This window comes from Xiphophorus couchianus, chromosome 12 (assembly GCF_001444195.1).
Source record: "Xiphophorus couchianus chromosome 12, X_couchianus-1.0, whole genome shotgun sequence".
Classification (NCBI taxonomy): Eukaryota; Metazoa; Chordata; class Actinopteri; order Cyprinodontiformes; family Poeciliidae; genus Xiphophorus; species Xiphophorus couchianus.
The window spans coordinates 28,363,087-28,384,937 of NC_040239.1; the positions used below are offsets into that span (position 1 = coordinate 28,363,087).

Here is a 21,851-nt window from a genome sequence, read left to right on the forward strand (position 1 = left end):
TCCTCACGTTGCGTCAGCAGCCACTCTACTGCGCATGTCGCCTTCAGACTATCTACCTATTTCTATGTACAGTTGGGCTGCGGCGTCTGCAGCCATCAGGTTTCAGCTCAAACCTGCTGCTTGTTCATTTCTGACGGCTTATAGTTTGTCTTCATGGATGCAGCTGCATCTTCATTTTCCCCTGGTTGTGACCAAAACAGGAAGAAATTATTTTTATTTGTCCTTTGCACAACAAACTACGAGTTGCGGTTTATTGATTTTCGTGAAAACGGACATTTTAGGAAAATCCCGTTCTGGTGTCCTTATTGTTCACCATGTTCGTCTCAGAGAGCTGATGATTTTACCGGGAATAAAATCGCCTTATTGTTGCTAGTTAGTAATATCGATGTTTCGGGGATTTTTCTCTCACCTGCATTTAATCCTTTCGGCTCATCAAGGCGGTGAGAGACGCGAGTTAGAATCACTTATTTTATCAGGCTGTAAACTGATTGACGTCATGCTAGCTAATGCTAACCTGGTTCGTTTTTTTTTGTTTTGTTTTTTTTTAAAACTTTATTTACAGATAAAGAATATACAATTACAGACAGCAGTATGCTCGAGGTGCTGGGGTAACAAATCCATAGGATTCCATGAGGAAAAAAGGAAAAAAAAAAAAAAAAAAAAAACATTTTACAAATCAAATTCATCGCTTAAGGTTATAAGTTTTGTAGCTTTAGAGTTGGTGCACAATCTTAAAGAGTCCAAAAAACCAATCTTACATGAGCTCTAGAAACAGTGAGGTTGGGTTTGTTTTTAGCAAATTTACAGGCATGTATGTGGAACTGAGCCAACAGAATAAGAAAGTTCAGAATATATTGTTTCCCAGACATACTGTTATTGGGAATACCAAGGAAAACATGTTTGACATTCAAAGGAATAAGTATATCACATTTCTGACTGAAGAAAATATTGAAGTCACACCAAAACATTTTGCTGAAAGAGCATTCCCAAAAAAGGTGGGTTAATGTTTCCTGTTTGATGTGACAAAAGGAACAAAGAGGATCAATATTTGGAATATATTTAGTCAGAGCTGAATTTACAGGGTAACACCTGTGTAGAATTTTAAGAGACGCCTCTCGTACTTTATTTGAGACAAAAGACTTTCTTGGCAATAACCATGTTTGTTCCCAATCAATATCTGTATAGATCTATAGAGATTGTTCCAAAAAAAGATTGAAGCAGGTTTGCTAATAGTATTCTTCTGGATTATTTCTCTAATATGTTTATTTCCAGTTTTAATACTACGGAAAGGATCTGAATTACCAATAAATAACTCTGGAAATCTGGGATATTGGACATGGGCTGTACCTGAGGTTGATGTGAGAAATTTCAAACCTGCTGGAATAGCATCGAAAACAACAGCAAATTCTTTAGGGGTCACAGGGAATTTATATTTACAAAGAAATTCACCATAATTAAATAACCAATTGTTCGTTCAACATTGACCCCATTAATACAAACCTGTGTGTGTGTGTGTGTTTTGGCTTGGCAAGGCAAGGCAACTTTATTTATGTAGCACCTTTCAGAAAAAGACAATTCAAAGTGCTTGTACAAGAAAATTAAAAACAGAAGAAAAAAAAAAATCAAGCAGATTAGAAATAAAATAAACATTACAATTTTGAATATAAGGAATGAATAGAATAAAAAAAATTAAACAAAATTTAAGAGTAGGCAATGTCTAATAAGAAGGTTTTTAACCTTGTTTTAAATAAACTCACGGTGGGGGCAGCCTTACAGAGAGCAGGAAGATTATTTCAGAGTGTTGGAGCATAAAAACTAAAAGCTGTTTAGTTCTGATTCTCGGAATAGTTAGTAGGTTTGATTCTGATGATCTTAAAGGTCTGAGTGGTATACAGGGTTGAAGAAGATCCGAAATGTAGTCTGGGTTTCTATTATGAAGTGCTCTGTAAACCATTAAGGAGATTTTAAATTCTAGGCAGCCAGTGCAGGGATCTTAGAACTGGACTGATGTGCTGATCTCTTTTTGTTTTAGTTAGGACTCTTGCAGCAGCATTCTGGAGAAGCTGGAGCTGTCTTATTGCTTTTTTTGGATAATCCAGTAAAAATGCCATTGCAGTAATCGAGCCTACTAAAAACAAAGGCATGAACTAATTTTTCAGAATCTTGTGGAGACACGAGTCGTGTAATTTTAGCAATATTTTTTAGATGGTATTATGATGTTTTTATGATAAATTTGATGTGGTTATTAAAGTTCAGCATCCATGATCACCCCCAGATTCTTGGCTTCATCAGAGCATTTTAAACCAACAGACTGAATGTGGGTGATTATATTTAATCTATGCTCTGTTGGTCCAAACACTAATATTTCAGTTTTGTTTTTATTTAGTTGGAGAAAATTTTGGCCCATCCAGACATTAATCTGCTCAATACATTTAGTGAGTATTTGAACCTGACTGTAATCTCCTGGTGAAAGACTGATGTGTAGCTGTGTGTCATCGCCATAATTGTGGTATTCTATCGTATTATTTCGTACAATTTGAATTAATGGAAGCATATAGATATTGAAAAGAAGCGGGCCCAGGATGGAACCTTGGGGAACTCCATAGGTAATTTTGTTCAGTTTGGATTTAATCATGTTGACTCTAATCAGGATTTGCCTATGGCCTCTGAAAAGCTTAATACCAAGTAAATGCTTAATATATAAAGCATATTAAGCATTTACTTGGTGAGAACTGATTAGAAAATTCTAGATTCAAAGTCGCCTTAGCAACGTCTCTGTTGCAGAGAGACGGCATATTCATGCATATTCATTTTGTGCTTCAGCATTAAGAGGTGCTACATTTCAGAGGAGCTTTTTAAATCAGCAAAGTGATGACATTTGGAATATGGACCATACTGGAAACTCAAAACCAATAATTAAAACTACTGTACACTACCATCCCTCCCGTGTGTTATTTTTCTGGGTGACAGGCAGCACTTTAATAGACTCCAGATGACCTTGTTGGCGTGAACGATGTCCTAAGTTGGTCCACGGAGTGTTTTCTCACTTGTAGCCCAGTCCTCTTCGCCTGAAGTGGCAGAACAGAGGGATGGTGACGCTCAGGCACACGAACTGGAAACAAAGACGACGAGGACGCTGATGAAGCTGCACCCAATCACGGCTCGCATCATTTCAAAGCATGAGGTGAAAAATAGACAGCAATTTCTAGAAATTCATTTAGCTAAACCGTATAATTAATACAAGGTGCGCTTTCTTTCTAGCAACAGCAAAAGACGACAACCAAGGTCAGCGAACAGGATCTTCTAACTCAACACCTGGGTGTGTCTTTGTGATGTTCATCACAACTTTGGTGCCATAAACAAGGACTTCTCTGACCTCATGGTTACTTTAGACACCTGGTGACTGAAGTTAGCTAGGATCGAGTGGAGGCTGAGAAATAGAAAGTTGCATTTCCTCATAGATATGGTAAGGGCTGTTGTAGAGTTTCTGCACATTGCAGGTTGCATGTGGACAGTTGGGATTGATTGTTTGCTTTTCCCTTGATTAAACTGAGAAAAACACACCCTGCACATATTGGGTTAGCATAACAACCCCCTTCAAACAAACTATAATTGCTACATTCAAGGCATCCGACAGGGATGCGTATATTTTGATTAGTCCATGTGGTTTTCACGGTTACAAACAGGACCAGTGACCTGGACACTGGCATCAATACGCTTCTATGTGCATTCATAAAGCCAAAGCACGATTATGGAAACGGGAACGCTGAATGAACCGTACCTGAATCATGAACATGGCGACCACTCCTGACGCAGTGCTGAGGTAGTTTGTAGCAAACCAGTTCCTGAGTTTCACCAGGCAGCCCTGCAGGTCCAAGCACACAGGAGGCTTTATTCCTGCAGACCTGCAGCTTTACCAGTGAAACGGAGGGAGCTGCCTCTGAAAGCTACACAAAGTCACTAGATACACCAAACAAAGTTAGTTGTGTTTTTTTTTTTTCCTATATGATCTTAGGATCAGGTTTTAAGCTCCTACAAGTTTCAAGGTTTCTCTTTTTTTTTTTTTTTCCCTCCAGTTTTGTCTGCAGGGATACTTTAGTGAACACAGTTCCTGATTCGAACACTGCAGCTCACTTTGCTTTTATTTACTTCTGCTGTGACTTTCATCCCGCTACGTTCACATCCAAATACAGAACTGAAAGGTTTCAGGCTTTTGTGTTTTTGATTTGAGTTAAAATGCTACAGAGCTTTAGATGATAAACACATTTTTCACATCATAGATAGAGAAAAAAAAAAAATTGGACCAAATACAAAAAGCAGCTTTAAACTAATTATCCATTCCCTCCTGCCTGGCAGCTCTTTATTGAGCACATCTGGACCAAAATACCCCAACCCTTCCTCTGTCAATCAGAACTACCCTCACCCATAGACATACGCCTGTTGTCTGCAATAAATCTGCTTAGTGACAACCTACGCTGCTTTACAAAAAGCATAAAGACCTCCTGAACTTTTCCCTTCGTCTCATTTCATCCACAAACGTCAGAGGAGTTTATTGTGGTCTGTGTGGAAAAACCAACACAGAGCAAAACCTGATGATGAAGCGGGAAAAAAAAAAAAAAGACAAAAATGTTTGGCAAATAAACATTTGAAAATGATTTTGTGCATTTGTATTTTCTTCTTCTCTTTTTGCTCGCCACAGTGACTCATCCGTCTCTGTTTGTAAAAAAAAAATAATTAAACAGTATGTACACTTTTTTAGCCGTTGTGCATTATGCATAATAGCAGTGTGGTTTCTTCTTTTTTTTGACTACTCTCATGTTTTTCCTACCCTGCTTGGTTTCTCCAATTGCTTTGTTAAATAACAATCTTTAAAATGTTTTTTTTTAAAAACCAAACAGTGGTGAACTGGAGCTGGGCCTCGCTAGCATTGTCCTCGTCTCAAATGTATGTTCAGCAAAACTCTCTGCAGAATGTCTTCATGGGACGTAATGAAGACATTTCAGATTGATCTCCTGACCCACGTCCCGCTCATGTTAGTGAGTTCATGCCGTGAATCACCTCCTGCCAGTTGGGCTGGTCAGCAATGTTGCAGGGATCCTTGGTGCAGCAGGACAGCGGCGCTTTCCCCTTCCAGTCATCTGGGCCGTGAACTCCACAGCACTTAAACTGGAGAGAGGAGGAGTTAATGTCGCCACGGGAACTACAGTAGAAGCTGCTGCCTTTAAGCTGCAAAACACGACTGACATTCAGTCAAAGTTTTAAAAAAAAAAGAAAGAAAGAAAAACAGAAAGTTGGCCCCCCTCAATACCTCTGGGCTCTTTCTGGTTTTCATACATCAAGTCATGAGATAAGGTTGAAAACACTTTTAGAAGTCGGCGAAGGCCAGAAAACGTATCAATTAATCTCTAAAATTGACAGAAGGTGGATTTTCACCATGACTGCGGCCATGCAATTTCTTTGGTGATAAGTTTCAGGAAAGCGTTGCTAGAGTTTACCAGAATTTAACTTTAGCCGGAGACAGATTTCTGATTTCTCCTGTTTTTATATAAAGACGTAGAATATTTAAAAGAAAATTTCAATTGATCTAAAATATCTATACGATGAGTGAATTATTGGCGTTCATTCTATATTACGTACCAAAGCACCCGACGACTACATTACTGCTATCACATTTTAGCATCACACAAAAATCACATTTATTTCATCATAACCCACCAAAGTCCATTTTCTGGATTGAATATTTTATTTTATTTTATTAACAATTTCATTAATAAACTGAACTTGACTGCATTGTTTTCTCATTAGGATCAGGTTGGAATGGAGGAGAGTTCGACTGAATTGACTTTGGGGTTTTTTTTCTTTTTTTTTTGTAAAATGCTTTGAGGCAACCTGTTGTTAACTGGCTCTATATTAATAAGATTGAATTAAACTGAACCGGGTGTTATTACAGGGATAAAGAAACCTTTTTAGTACAGCTTTTTAATCAATGTGCTAAAAAGGTGCACTCCATAAAATGGTTGTTAAGGGTCTATTACTGTCACTTAGCCAAAATTTGTGACAACCGATGCAGCGTCAAGGAACGCCGTTGCAGTCGGACCTTTCAGATATGTATTTTTATAAACAGAGACATTAAAATGAGTGGTTTATCATTTACCAGGTACTGGACGGCATCAAAATCCTTCTTAATGGTTTTGTTCCCCTCTGGGCCGGACTCCATGTAGACCTCCAAGCTGCGGGTCAGGTCCTTCTCAAAGTATGTGTCGATCTGTTCAAGACAAAGGCCAACATGCTGCATGTAGGAAAGGTGAAGGGAGCCTTCACTTGCGTCTGTGGTCACAGTGATGGACAACCATTTTTTGGGGGGGGGATGTGCATGCAGTGGTGGTTTTGATATGGGCAGTTGCCCAGGGCACCTTCCGAAAGGGTTGAGGCACAAAGTCACAATTTCTTGAGTGATTTCCAAAAGTTTCTGCAATAATAAACAAAATGTGTCTCAAGTTCCCATCACTTTCCTTAGCAACTAAATTCAATGTATGCAGTAAGACTAGCCGGGTGTTACTAGTGCTGACCATTGTCTTTGTAGCGTGTAACCCTGACCGGTTCTGGTCGCTAGTCTTTGTACAATTGTTGTAATTCAGCTGCACTGGAGGGCTTTCCAGCATCAACAGCCTTCTTTAAAGGTCGTATCACTGCATTTAAATAGTATTCAGGTCAGGACTTTGACTAGGCCACTTCAAAGTCTTCATCTTGTTTTTCTTTAGGTGCACTTGCTACTGTGTTTTGGATCATGGTCCTGCTGAAGAACCCAAGCTGGTTTCATCTCCAGGTCAACCACAGATAGCCGGCTGCAATATTCTTCACCTTGGTTTTCTGCACATTTTGATGAGATTAGGTTTTTTGGTTTTTTTAAAAAAAATAAAAACATTGATTTTGAACAAATGCAAACCTCTTATTGCAACCAGTCTGCTAATGAGATTGACAGAGATGGAGTGACATCAGCTGGAGTCTGTCACGCCGTCTGATCTTATGACTGAAGTCCGGTCAGTGCTGCTCGTTTTCAGGGAGCAGTACTTAAATTCCTTCCTATCTTGTCGGCCTCTTCACAGCCAGGTACGGAGCTGCTAGTGAGACTGGATCCAATTCAACCATTTATTGCATCGTCTCCATAGAACTTCATGGAGATCGGCTCAACTCCTCAGGTTGTTGCGTTGAGGGGTAAAAAAAAAAATTTTTTTATTCCTGTTGCTATGAATACGTATGTGGAAGATTCTACAGGTCAGGACAGGATGACTGGGTCAGCCTCTGATGTGGTAATCACTGTCTGAGCCGGCACCGATAACACACTCAGCTGGAGCACAAACAACCCCTGGACACACACACACACTAAATACATGGAGAGCAGAATTCTCTCCAGGCATTTCTCAGTCAATCTCAATGATAATGATAACGAAGTGTGTCAAAGGAGTGTCTATTACAGAAAACCCACTATGGACTGACCCGCCGTTGTAATGTCAATGACACATTATTTGTCTTGTATGAAACCGAGTCTGATTGTTTTAGTTTTTTTTAAGGAGGAAAATGGTGGATTTCTCAAACATGCATGAAAGAATCAGAGCAACACTCCCAAGTTTCTGACGAGGGAATAAAATGACGTCATGCGAAGCTCAAACAAGTCAATCTTACATGACATTAGAGCTGTAAAATTGGCAAAAACTATATTCCCATCAGTCTCAAAACTGTCCACAATGGCAATGGGTTTTTGGCAGTCAATGAATATTTTGATGCGACTCCAGCCTTTTCGTTAAATCCATGCACATCTGATCTGTGCACCAACCTAAAGGAGATGGGGATGATCATAAAAGCAAAAGTATTCAAGTTTACAAATCATAACATTTGTTTTAGATCACAAGAAATGTATAGTTTTGGTCGCGACAGTAATCTTAAGGCTGTTTCAGCACACTTGATCAGAAAAGACATCAGAGCAGATTCCCTACCAGACATATGAATACCAGCAGTCTCCCACCTCTCTGTTGTAGACGAAGAACACACAGGCCATGGCCAGCTCCACCAGCATCAGGACGAACAGTAGAACATAAAACTGGGACACAGAAAGTCAGGTCGTTTTTTGAAGCGTCTCATTTGGCCATTCAGTGAATTCAGCCCACTCAGACAGTAAACGCCACGTCTCCTCCCACTCACAGTGACGAGCATGCAGCGGTTCTCCCTCATGCCTCCCAGCACTCCCAGGTAACAGACGCAGGTGACGATGGCACCAGTCACCACGAGCGCGTTGGCCGGGTAGATGGGCCAGAAGGTGGTGACCAGAGAGGCGAACTTGGAGTGCGTCGTCTGGAATTCCCCGAACGCCACCACCAAGGCTCCACACAGCTCCAGGGGAGGCAAGAGAGACGAGGCAAAGCTCACATTATGAGAGTCGGACGTTCAGCTGCGTGAGACTGGGCCTCAATCTGTCTAACAACCTTTATGGACACCAGCAAAGACAACCTCTCCACTTAATAGAAGATGCACAAAACAAGCATGCAGAGTCCTGGACAGGCTACACAACACAGACCTGGATTTTCATCTCCAACCTTAATTCCAATGAAGTTGGGACGTTGGGGAAAAAAGAACATAAATAAACAGAGAATATAATGGTTTGCAAATCCCTGCTCAGTGGAATTCACTACAAAGAGAAGATGTTCAGTGTTCAAAGGGATGAGCTTCATATTATCCATTTAATGATGCCTGCAACACGTTGTAATGTCGCTCCGGGTCGCCAGGTGGAGCTGCCGATGAAAATTCAGATTTGGTCGATAACGTAATCTACGCTAACTATTAACAACAAAACAAGTTGGTAATAATTGGAACTGGGATACGTTCCAAAACTTGCACATGTTCATACATTCATTTTTGTAGTAGATGATAAACATTCCTTAATGTTTCATATGAACTATTTAAAAAAAAAAAAAAAATGATGTGGGTTAGCTGGAGATGGGCACCAGCACCTCCTGACCCCACTAGGGACAAGGGTGTAAGAAGATGGATGGATGGATAAATGATGTGGTTGAGAAGTAAACTGGTCCCTCTGGTGACATAATTATGAGATATTTTTATTTAATTAATTTCAGGCTTGTAGGCATTTATTTAATGAATAACTCAGAAGTTGGTGCCCAAGATAAGAAAAATAACTAAACTAATTAAGTATGCATAGAAAAAGAAAACTAGAAATCTGCATTATTAAACGCTAAGAAACATGAGAAGAAAATACTTTAATACTGATTTGGAGTTCAGTGAGTTAGACTTTAATGGATTCATGACACAATGATGGAAAGTTTGCTACTTACATTTCAAAACGTGTATAAAATATATTAAAGCTGCGCCCAGCCACAGTCTAGTTCACTTCCTTAGTTTGCCAGTTTGTATTTAATTTCTTTTTCCTTAATATTTTGTACATAACTATTTCCTAAAGCCGCTGATATCAGTTTATCGTTTCATGAATTACTTTAAGTCTGAAAAACACTAACATCTTACTTTTATTTCATAGCACTTGTCTTTTTGACAACAGGATCACACAGCACAGCAACCCATGTTAGGACTACAAAGTCATAATCTTTGAAGCAAAAAAAGACACGACAATCCTAATATAGTCAGAAATACAAATTTACGTGCATGTGTATCTGTGTCACTCTGTGACAGAGAGGATGACCGGATCTAACCAGCCGGCGTGTGTGTGTGTGCGGGTGTGTGTGTGTGTGGTGCCCTCACCACCTTACCCAGCAGAGGAAGTGGAGAGACACCACCAGACTTTTCAGACAGCCGACGCAGGAGCTATTCATCCTTCTTCTTCTAGCTGTGAGGAGGAAAAAAATACAACACACACACACATTTGTCTTTAAGATCTGTATAGGTGAAGCTGTGGCCCCATTCAGCCGAGTGTTTACAGGACTCTGCTGTTTGATATGGCAACACTGAGCCATGAGCCACAATGGACCCCCTTGTTGGCCGTGTTAATCATTATTATCTGCTCTTATCGCCAGATGAACTTTTTGTCACAAGTTTCAGACTCAGTTAGCTGGAAGCAGCTTCAGCTTCCTGATTCTCAGCAGCCTGAAAATGTAATCAAGATTTTTCCCACAGGGATTATTTGAAACGTGCCCGTCAGTTCTTAAGTTTTCATAATAACTGAAAATATAGTAAATCAGAAGTCATAGGAAAACTTATGTAAAAAGCTTACCTTAATTACAGGGAAATATCCAGTAATGTCCAAGCGACTGGGAAGTTAATTTGACGTTCCCAGCATTCCAAAGGATAACTGAGATCAGGCAGGAACGGCAGGAGTTAAAGCAGGAGGAGCGGAGGGGAGGGGGGGCATGGCTGAGTTTTATCAACTAATATTTACAGAAGCAACAATAAAGAGGAGGTGGAAGGAGGGTGGGAGGGCAGCACATAGTTACACTGCTAACCTCCAGCAGGGCTGAATGAAGGCTTCTGCTGGATGTGTTCAGAGATGCTGAGTTAAGCTGGGGGTCAGGGGTCACTGATCAGTCTGAAGTAAACAGAATGAATGATCTGCAACTAGACCAGATCATTGCTCTAGAATCTGATTCTAGAGCAACAAGAGTTTTCCTGATCTGGACTCCTCCAGCTTCATCAGACACATGGTTCTCAGGAACAGCGTGGATATTTGGAGATACATGTACATGCATAACAACGGATAAACACTGGACTTAAAGGGACAGTAAAATCAAAGTTTTTGAACTTTCCATCATGTTCCCTCATTCCTTCATCATAAACATTCCTACAGGTTGTCTTGTATGTTGCATTCTCCCACTCCTCTCCCTTTTGCATTATCTGCTGTCATTTCAACTATTAACCGTTTTGTACTTTGGTTCACACACCAAATATAAACAGTGCAAGTTTCGCCAATATCCATACTGATACCAATACTTTTTATAATTCCGGTTTGATATATCAAACTTCTGACATTTAGACATGATGTTAATATTTTGTTAAAACCTAAGCAAGAAATTGAACAAAGTTTGGTGTCTAGAAAATACGTTTACGCTCAGCACAATAGAAAATCAAAACAAATGTGCGGACATTCTTCCTAAATAAATAAAGTAATACAAATTTTATTTCACATCAGATCAAGACATCTCATTTTAGTTAAGGTTGAGAAACTACAAAACCAAAATGAAATCTTAAACTAACGCATGGATCCGATGCTGACCTGGTATAGAAATTTTCAATATTTTTGGATCAATCTGCCCACATTTACTCTGTGGTGTGGAGTTGAGGCACAAATGGTCCTGGGGCCTCACTTTGGCCCCCCTGACCTAAGCAGTAAGGACAGCAGGTCTTCAGCCAATTCCAAAAAGCCAGTTAAAGCCCAGCACTCTACCGCTGATGTACCGCAGTCATCCTGCTGCTTCCTCTCCGACGATGGAGGCTCATCAGGATCCGGAGGCTGCAGGTCGGTTTGCCCCCGGACCAATACGTCCCGTTCTTACTTCCTGCTCATCTCCGGTTTGGTTCAGTTTGATTCTCTTTGTGCTTAAGAATGAGCTAATAATAAACGAACGATTTCAATGGAAACATGAAGCAAACAAAAAGGGGGACCAGATTAAGGGAAGAGTAGAAACTTTAATGGAAAGATCAGTGTCGGCATTGATTTCTTCACCGACATTTAAAACTACAGAAATAATTGGTTCACACTGAAATGAATGATTGAGGTAAATGGCTCAAAGATGCAAAAAATTTGTATCTGCATTAAAAAATGAAAACACGAAGATCTGACGGACGGAGAGTCACTGGATCTCCAGGTCCTCCTAAGAAGGTTTCGTGGACAGAACTGTAGTCATGTTGGGTGATAAATGGCATTGCTTGAATCCTCAGAAAAAAAATGGTTTCAAAATGATACAGTAGAGAGGAAGGTCTCTGTCGAATCGCATAAACCAGGGGCGTCCAAACATTTTGTAACATAGGGCAAAAAAATTAAATAAAAATGTAAAATCAAGTTTGGAGATTTTTTTCAAGAATAAATTAAGCACTAAATATTTAAATTAAATAAGAGTCAGATTTGTTGTATGACACCAATGTGATCGTCATTTAAAAGGGTTTCTCGAGTTTTCTTTGTTGAAGGAAACTGAAAGAAAGATTTAGCCAATTCTCAGCAATAAAAACATGATAGAGGTCCCTGTTGATTTTTTAAAACACTTGATAAATTTGGCCAAGTTTTAATAGTGTAATTAAAAGCAGCTTTTGGTTCATCAAACTCTGCTTTAGTGTACCAGTCAGTGGGTAGATGTGGTCCAGAAAGTTTGGTTAGGCAAAGATGAATACTTTGTGGGGTAATTTATTTTTTTAATTTGTGGGTCAATAAAAAATGAAAAAAAAATGAAAAAACTAATTGATTTTTTTAATTTCAATTAGTTTTTTTTTTCTAATTTGTATCATTTGTATCATTTAGAAACTGCAAATGGTCCCCAGGCCACAGTTTGGACGCCCCTGTGTCTAGAAACAACGGCTTAAAGCTACAGACGGACAGGACCGTCTTTACTGGTCCTAATGAGGCACTTCAACGAGACTCCAGCAACAATCCACAGCTTGGCTGTTTGGTCATAGCAGCTACATTTCAGATTGAAGTGGAGGTCAAAGTTAAACGGGCGGCAGGTTGAAATGAAGACTGCTGGTTTGGTTGGATTAGCAAAACAAGGACTGGAGGACAGGAGAGTGGATAATCTCAAACAAACAGTTACCTGATGGGACCTGTTCCCGTCTGTGGATGTGTCTGCTTCAGTGCGTCACAGGGAACCAGTGAAAAATATGCTTTTTTTTTTTATGGGTCTCATTACTTAGCAGCAATAAGGTCACTAGCTTGTACATCAATTTTTTCATAGGCAGCAGCTGGAAAGTCAGCCGGTTTCCTGAATGTGATACCAGTGTGGAAAAGAGTTGAGATCTGCAATGACAAAAAATATCTGAACTAAAGAGAAAACTACGGAACCCGCTAGGGGACATTTTGTTCTGTGCGTTAAGTCACATAGATATTGCATTCCCTCGCAATAAATGAGCAAATACACCCTGGTCTAATTTGTATGCAGTCATAATTACCGTATTTTTCGGACTATAAGCCGCTACTTTTCCCCCACGTTTTGAACCATGCGGCTTGTCGCCTGGTGCGGCTTTTCTGTGAAAGGTTTTTCAACCGCCACAGGCTCTTTAGCAGGAAATGAATCATTGGAAAGAGAGGAAGAAAGAGCAAATTTTCAATTAGAACAAGCACATGCTAGCAGCAGGCACGATGGAGAAATTTCTTCAAACTCATACCCCCTCATCATGGAAACCACACAAAGAGAAAGATGCCTCTTTTAAGTTGAGGGCTATCGATCTGGCAGTACGGGAGGGAAACAGAGCGGCTGCACGTAAGCTCGACGTGAACGAATCCATGGTTCGGTGTTGGAGGCGCAGGGCTGCGTCCTTGTGAAAAACCGAGAGCGGCGGAGATACCAGCGGCTTATAGCCCGGTGCGGCTTATATGTGTACGCTTCCAGTGTGTCAAAAAATTTGTAGGTGTGGCGTATAGTAAGGTGCACTCTATAGTCTGGAAAATATGGTATAACAAATGTCAATTTAAAATTTTAACATGCAATACGCATGTTAAAAGAGCGTCAGTGAAAACCTGTTTCTACATCCTTAACTCATTGGTGCAGAAACTGGTTGTTTGTGTTTGAGATGGGACTGCACATGAAAACGGCCCTATATTAACCACACTGCCACCACTAACAAGACATAATGTAGGCTGACTTCATTACCCCATGAAAATAACTCAAAAATAGTTCAAATACTTTGGATGTAGTTTTTCTTTCTTAAAGAAAGTTTCTGTTTTGAATGAAAGCCCATTTTCATTTGTATCTTAAAGAAAAAGGTTTAAAAGTTGAGATATCTCAGAAGTGAGATATTAACATACATGGAAGAACCTTACAAAACCCTTATATTGTAGTAGAAAAACTTTCAGTATTCAAGATTCAACATGAACTGATTCGTGCATTATTGCGAGAGAACGCAAAAATTTGTGAGGGAACCTAATACTTTTGCTAGGTATCGTTAAAAAAAAAGAAAAGAAATCCCTTCATGTCCCTGGGGAGTTTCAGAGGAACTAAAACTCAAGTTTTAGTGAAACTCGAGAAAACTTTTTTTTTTTTCCCCCCCAGGAATCACATTGTCTGGAACTCCTGCGCTCTGAATACTTCTGATGTTTTCACACCTCAAACTGATTGGACAGCCTGGACTTAATGCCAAAGCTAGTTGTCCAATCAAAGGACAGCCATTGCTTACAGAATTATTTAGATCACTGAGGCAGAGTCATTCTGTCCACTGATTGGATAATTAGATTTGTGATGTCACCGATATAAAAACTGGAGCTAAATTTACACTCAGAACAGAACAAAGGAACTTAAAGAGATAGTTCAGATTTTTTTCGTGACTTTGCTTCACCAATGATTTTCCTGTTGAGACTGGCAGTGAGAACAGAGGATGTAAAGATACTGTCTGATTAAAAACACAGGCAGTAAGTAAACATTTGTTGGCATGCCCATTTAGATACCCCCAGATGAGTTGTTCCAGGAGGCTGAAGATGGTGGCTGGAACCATCTCATTATTACAACCCTTTCACTTTCAGAGCTACTGACTGAGAAACCAATGGCTAGACAGGAAGTAGAGGTGGTGCATCTCCAATAAATGTCCTGCTGAGAACGGAACTTGTTTAAAGTCAAACTTCCTGCCTGGTGTAACAGCAAAGCAGTGCTTATATTTACACCGCTTTACTTTCCTACCAGACATTTGTCCGTGTTTCCCACAGGAAGATGATTGGTGGTGCGCTGCCTTAAACTTTAGCATTAGCTCCCGTATCATGATGTCAGTGAAGTCCACACAGCAATTTGATTCTGGACACTTGATTCTTTTGTTGCCTCCTGTTGGTGAGGACAGAGTCTCACTCAGCAGATAACCTGCTGAGACCTTCACATCCTCCAGAGAACTTAAAGAAGAAAAAAAGATATTAAAACACTATCCACCTGACTTATCTGTCCATCCCGCTCGTGTTCTCTCCACGTTCGACCCAGAAGGTCGTCAGTCTCAGTTCCAGTGACAGCATGGCGGTCTCTAGTTGATCCAATGTGCACTGAGGACCTGTGTTCTGAGAAGCAGCGCCTCTCAGTAGAAGCGTTTGCGCTTGTTTTCCTTCCAGCGGCCGTAAAGCACCAGTCCCACCACGGCCAGCACAGCCAGGCCCAGGACAGAGAACAGCAGGGTGAAGAACAGCTGCAGCCCACTCATCCCCTCCTCCTCCACGTCCACTGGGAAGCCCAACATTAAACCACCATGAAGCCTCAGCTTTGAAGGATCACTTTCAGCCACTTGATAGAAATGTTTCTACCTTGAAACTGGTACATGTCGTCCACCCGCGGGATGGTGACCACCTCTTCCTCCTCTTCCTCTGGAGTCCTCTCTACCGTCAGCTGGTACACTTTCATTGAGATGACGTCGTGGTTATCTGTCGGACAAGCCGGTGGGCAACATTAGAACATGAGACTTAGCAAGATTTCTATACTTCATCAACTTTGAACAAAAAAAAAACACACAACATAATCTTATGTTTTACAACATAAGATTTATTTACCGTACTTGTCTGAAAAGGAGTGAGAAGTTTACAGTTTTTTAATCCCCACCTAATTATGCTATTCTTCAATATACACGTATGTTACATGTGACAGTATAGGACATAGCAATGTCTTCTATAGATTTTTAAATAAGATAAAAAATCTTAGAAGTTCTGTTCTCAGTGTGTGTTTCTACATCTCCATGTCTCGATATCAATAGTTATACTTTCCTCCAAGCGATAACATTTGGAAATATGTCATAATTGAACTAAAATAATCTGCCAGTAGAACTACTGCTTTTACGTAATCAATATTAAAGATTTGTTGACCTAAAACAAGCTCCTATGTCTTGCTGGAAAGTGACTTGCTTGCATACTTACTTATTTCAAAGTATGCCAAGATATTTGCACTAGAAGCCAGATCAAAAATACTTAAGATTTTGTGTGTCAATAATTTTACATAAATTTGTATCATTCTTAAACTGCAGCTGGACGCCACACAAAATCAGCACAAAATCACTTAGGACAACCTGCTATAGGCTGTTTGAATGCTGGATACCTGACAAGTCTCCAGTAACAGAAGAGGCACCCAGGTAGTATCCGGTGGGAAGCCTCAGCCCACTGACTTCAGCACAGTCTCTCCATTCCTGTTTCCCGTCCACATCCACCATGAGCTGCAGACACACAGAGGAACACACCAGCAGTTTGATACACTCAGCGTTTATTAATGGATTTACAGCAGAGGAAAGTCAAAGTCATTTTGTTTCACATCGGTGGCGTCCAAACCTTTTAAGTTAAAGTAAGTCACGGGCGACAAGACTCTTGGAACACTGAATTAATTTTATGCTTTACCTGCTCAACCATCTACTAAGTTTTAATTTTTTCAAGCTAGTTTCTCAGAAACTGCAGTGGAAGGAAACTTAAAATCATTTCACGGGCCAAAAATGGCCCCTGAGCTGCACGCTGAACTGAAATGTAAGATTTCATACGACTTAAAGTTAGTAGCTGAATCCCCCCGTCTACAGAACAGCTCTAAACATTTATCAACTCTTTCATGGTGTTCAGATGAGCAGTTTCACCCCCATCCCACTAGATAAAAAACCGTTGCCATACCGTTAACTTGTTCTTTGAGTATCTGACCAGCAGGAAGGTGTCATAAATGGAATTGCGCGTCATGGCCGTGCATCCTCCGAGCTCGGTGGTCCGCCCGTCACGGTCGTGGTCGTACGTCAGGGTTCCGTTTCCCAGCATTACCGAGACGTATGGAAAGGTCCTCTGCAACAGAGGAGCCAACCGGAGTTAAACTCTACCTCAGAGTGGAGCTCGTCTCACCCACGGCCGGCCGCGGGACCCCGGAGCGAAGGCGGCCATGTTGCTGGGTCGTGTCTGAGCAGCAGGTACGTTTCCTGTCCTGTGGAGCCGCCTCACTCAGAGAGAGCGCCGCTGAGCCCTAGCAGAGACGGGGAGACGTTGCTCTGCGGCAGGTTAGCATGCTAAGCTCCGCCTACACCTGTCTGCATGTTCAGCAAAACACATCTGAAACAGAGCGTCTTAAAAAGAATGAGAAGCAGAGCGGAAATAAGACACGTGAGCTTTTATATTTTTTTAACAAATCTAAAAAAGTGTGGAGTGCTCTGGTATTCAGCTCCTTGAATCAAAACGCTGCAGAAACACCTTTAACTGTAGCTACAGTTGTTTCTTCAGGTGTTTTTACAGATTCTAAACTGGACTTTGACTAGGCCATTCTAACATGAGTGCGTTTTCCTGGTGGAAAGTGAAGTCAACACTTCAGCAGCTTCTGGTTTGCTGTCAGAGTTCTGTTGTATTCCCTAGATCCATTTTCTGACCAAATGAGCAGATTTGTTGTCTTGTCTGAGAAAAAGCATCCCCACAGAATGATACTGCCACCACTATGTTTTTCACTGAGTTGATGTGCAGCATTAGTTTTACAACACAGAAGCTACAGCAATACAAACAAAAAGGTTACATTTTGGTTTGTTAAAGAGATTTTAAAAAAACAAAAAAAAAACTTGATGGCTGCTGTTGCCACAGTTACCAGCTGATACAACTTAAACTAATTAAGATGAGTAATAAACCATTAATAATAATTAACAAAACACTGAATCCCAGAACCACAAGAAATCATCCATAACAACAATTATTCTGACTTGATCATTTAAACTGAAAACATCAGGCTGAGAACAGGATAGAGAGAGATGTCAGAGGTTTTACTCACATCGTGGGTCTTATCTGCGTTTGGGTAAGTGTCCACAAATAGTCCAAGTCCAACAAACTGGTTCATGTTGCCGAAAACGGGACCTGGAGACGTCGAGGCGGAGCAGAGCGTGGTGAGGGAGGGACACACAGGAACACAGAAATTCCAATTCAGTTCAGTTTATTTCTATAGAGCCAATTCAGAATAAATGTCCTCTTGAGGCGATTTGCAAAAAAACCATTTCAATTCAATCAGACATGCACTCTAAATGACCCCAGCTACAGCAGGCTCAGTTTATTAGTCAAAGTAGTTTCAAACGTTTCTGACTAAGGCAGTGGTTCCCAAAGATTTTCTGGGCCCCCTATGAAATACAATTAAATCCCCCCCCCCAAAATATCAAATAGGCACACACATTGTTCAACCAGACAAAACCCAAACACATATTTTGTTTTCAAACTCCACTGAAGTTTATTTCACCACTTCAAAACACACTACAAACCATCTTTACAGTGAAACACTTTTGTGTAATTGGTTTTATTTTTTTCATGCCCCCCCCCCTCCCCTCCCCCTTCCCTCCAACTGCAATGGCACGGCGACCCCCTAGGGGACACGCCCCACATTTTGGGAACCACTGGTCTAAGGAAACCCATCAGATCGCATGAAGTTATTGACCTGCAGCGTACGCCGCTCCTGGACCAGCAGGGGGCGACAGTGGAGAGGAAAAAAACTCTCCTTTAACAGGAAGAAATATCCAGCAGAGGTGGACAGACGTAAGACAGATGTAGCATTCAGGAGGACTGATGAGCTCCTCTGCCTTCGTCCATTTAATTTCCTTTAATTTAATTTTCTTTTGGGATCAATAAATAATTTTTGAATTAGAATTACATTTTCTTCATCCAGTCAGTTGTTTATGCCTTACAGCTTTGACTGTGTCTGCAAAGTACTGAGCATAGAAACAAAAGAGTGTCTTCAGTACTCATCTGTGTCATTGTTGCCAACTTACCATTCTGCATGCGATCTCTGGTAAGCCAGATGGCAAGTCCATCTCCGTTTAGGTTTTTCTTTCCGATGCCATGGATTTTAAAGTGAACTCTAAGTTCCCAATCCCTCAAGACGAACGGCTGCACCACAAAAAAATGAAGAGCAACAGAGGAGAACATGACCCTACCATACACATCAAAACCAATACTGGGGAAGGTTTTCTGCAGTGAAACTACATGTGTAGCAGCATATTGTGGTGGCACGGTTTGTCAGCTGCTGTGACAGAATGAAGCAGGAAGTGGTTGGGTAACGTGGAAGCATGTGATGCAGCTGCACACTTACGATCCGGCTCCACACCGCTCCCTGTCTGCTCTGCTGGTCTGGGGTCAGCCTCACATAGTCAGGTGTCACCATGGCCGTTCCCATCAGATCCCACTGGGAGGAGCTGGAGAAGCCCAGTCCTGCAGAAACAGGAAAGGTCGCTTTTCAACTGGAGCTGCACCCTTAATTCTCGCTCTTTTTTTTTTTTTTTTTAAAGGGTTATATCAAATATTTTTTAGAAGTTTGTACAGTAGGATATTTGAACGACAACGGCAGTTCCAAGGTCATCGCCTTTCATGCATCACATCCCTACCAAATAGAACAAATATCTGATTTTTACTAAACCTACAGGAGTTCATCCTTCACTTTACCACAGTAAAATTCAAGCACTTTTGAAGGTTACTTTAGAGATAAAAAACTATTAAAATGAACTAAAAGAAACGTTATGCAATATAATTTATGTCTGTTATTAATTGTGTGATAACATTCGATATTCTATGGCAGGAAAAATAGAACAAAATTGTGTGTTTTCAAAATGTCTCTCACACACACCTTATACACCTGACTGGTAAGGGAACAAAACACCAATAACATGTCTAAAAAATAAAACATAAGTTAACCTTAATTTCAGCTACACAGGTCAATAGGGAACTGAGCCATTAGGAATAATTAATATTTGCTACATTTTACCAAGCCAAACAAATCATGTTAACCTTCCTGTTGAAATTTATGCTAAACACAAAAAATAACAATCTCTAAAAGAAAAACATTTTCAAGTTTTCTGTTGTTTACAAATAGAAATAATTGTTGGTCATCCTATCTGAGCTAAAACAACAGAAGTTGGTTCTGATTTCACTTCAAACAGAGTACATTGAATTGTACAATGTTCATTTCTTTTGGAGAATATATTAAAAAATAAACCTCAGTATTTTGACGATCAGAACCAATCAACGTGAAATGATCTGACTCCGACATGGAGTCACTTGATTGGTCTTCAGCTTGAATGTTGAATGTTAACACCCTCTTAGTGAAACATCCACTGATCAGTGAGACCAAATCAACCTACATCCGCCTGTGGAGGCTGTGAAACCTGCACTGACTTTACTGGTTTCCGCCTGCTGAGATTTAATACCAGCTCTGCCGTTTAGTTAGGAGAGCAAAGTTCCTCCTAGTTAATTATTATCCGCTGCAGCCAATATGGCGAGCCGACCGACCGGCTAGTTAACAAAGCAGCTCAGCGCTGAGTTTGTTGCTATTGTTGGTTGATATTAATAAGTTTGAAGCGGCTCCAAGCTGTCAGCCACCGTGTTCGCTAGCGCTGCCAGTAAACTTACCTCGATACGGTTTCACCAGAGAATACTCCCGCTTCAGAAAGTCCTCGAGAAACTCCTGCTGCTCTGCCAGCGCCTGCTGCGTCAGGACGCAGAAAGCCACCAGGACGCAGAGCGACTGACGGAGGAGGTCCAACCGGAGCACTGAAAACACCGAACTTCTTAGTCGAGCCATGTTTAATTCGCTGACATTGGCTGCCATCTTTACGCTCCCACTTTAAATGGGTCACGTGGTTCTATTCGCGCCTGCGCGCTGGTTGCTGGGACTCATTTTAAATGACAGGTCAATGCCGCCGCCATGTTGGTCAGGGTCTTTTAAAACATAACTCTGTTTCGCAAATATTATCATGCCCATGGGTTATGGATGTATCCCAGACGTGTGTTTATAAAGTATTTTTTGTATTAAGTCCTGCAGCAGATTTATGTTTCTGAAATACAGAAAACAGATAGTTTAGTGCCAGTGGCGCCCCCAAGAGGGGAAAAAAATCCTGATTATCCAGAGTCACTCTTTAATAAAAAAGTTTTTTTTTCATTATATGGTGGCCAGGATGAAGTCTACAAACACAAGTCTCCGGATGTTTGTGTATTGTCAGCGCCTCTCACTGATCAATATGCAAGCAGAAGGGGTTTTTTTTCATTATGAACTATATGTAACAATGGTGTCCTGATCATCAGTGGATTAATTTGGAGTCAGCTCCTTCCTGAATGGGGTTCGTGGCCCAGACTATCCTGAAGGGTCTTGTAAAGTAGTTGGTTCAATTAATGGACCAGTCCTGCTATCGACATATGATAGGAAGTGCCAGATTTCTGTCAGGATCATTACAGTAATGGAGCCCATAGTAGCTCCTTGGAGACATACAAAAAGACAAAAGCTGGAATAAGAGAACAAACATGAGGTGTTTATGATCAATCTGGGGCCCGGGGTCCTTAGTGCTTCCTGTCCATCTGTGTCTCCAGGGAATATATAACTCTCTTGCACCAGGAATGCTGGAGAATTCCAGCTGAACCTTGAAACCCGAAACATCACTGTCTATCACTTCTCCGGACACCCACACAGCACCGTGTGTGTGGTACAATCCGCGGCAGAGACGGACACATGCCGCTCTGGGTTGAGTGGGGGCGGCAGAAACTGTGGCCCGGCTTACTGGGCAGATAGACGTGCAGGGCATTCTGGGCACAGTCGCCTCCTGCTGTGACAGACATCAACTGTAATCCATGTTTGCAAGGTCAAGAGATATTTTGATATCCGTTGGTCACCATGAGGTTTAGCATTCATCTTTATTAAAACTGTCTACACCTGTTACAATGTAAACAATTGGGCGCGAATGTTTCTCAGGGCATTGGG

General features: G+C 41.0%; 2 protein-coding genes across 3 annotated transcripts; both read right to left on the minus strand.

Moving 5' to 3' along the window:
• Positions 1-796: 796 nt before the first annotated feature.
• On the minus strand, positions 797-11,504 carry LOC114154752 (leukocyte surface antigen CD53-like). 2 transcript variants are annotated; one of them, XM_028034116.1, is made up of 8 exons: positions 10,235-11,504; positions 9,774-9,850; positions 8,200-8,388; positions 8,024-8,098; positions 6,155-6,265; positions 5,059-5,166; positions 3,782-3,865; positions 797-3,112 (listed from the first exon to the last, which is right to left on the minus strand). In XM_028034116.1, the coding sequence occupies exons 2-8, from the start codon at positions 9,834-9,836 to the stop codon at positions 3,044-3,046; spliced, it is 699 nt and encodes a 232-aa protein (XP_027889917.1). In that variant the 5' UTR covers positions 9,837-9,850; positions 10,235-11,504; the 3' UTR covers positions 797-3,043. The 2 variants fall into 2 exon arrangements, with proteins under 2 accessions (XP_027889917.1, XP_027889916.1); XM_028034115.1 differs by lacking the exon at positions 10,235-11,504 and having other exon boundaries at positions 9,774-10,219.
• A 119-nt stretch (positions 11,505-11,623) lies between these two features.
• LOC114154751 (VIP36-like protein) lies at positions 11,624-20,739 on the minus strand. The gene is made up of 8 exons (XM_028034114.1): positions 20,510-20,739; positions 19,197-19,315; positions 18,877-18,994; positions 17,895-17,977; positions 16,772-16,933; positions 16,218-16,332; positions 15,437-15,553; positions 11,624-15,356 (listed from the first exon to the last, which is right to left on the minus strand). The coding sequence occupies exons 1-8, from the start codon at positions 20,706-20,708 to the stop codon at positions 15,214-15,216; spliced, it is 1,056 nt and encodes a 351-aa protein (XP_027889915.1). The 5' UTR covers positions 20,709-20,739; the 3' UTR covers positions 11,624-15,213.
• Positions 20,740-21,851: the final 1,112 nt, after the last annotated feature.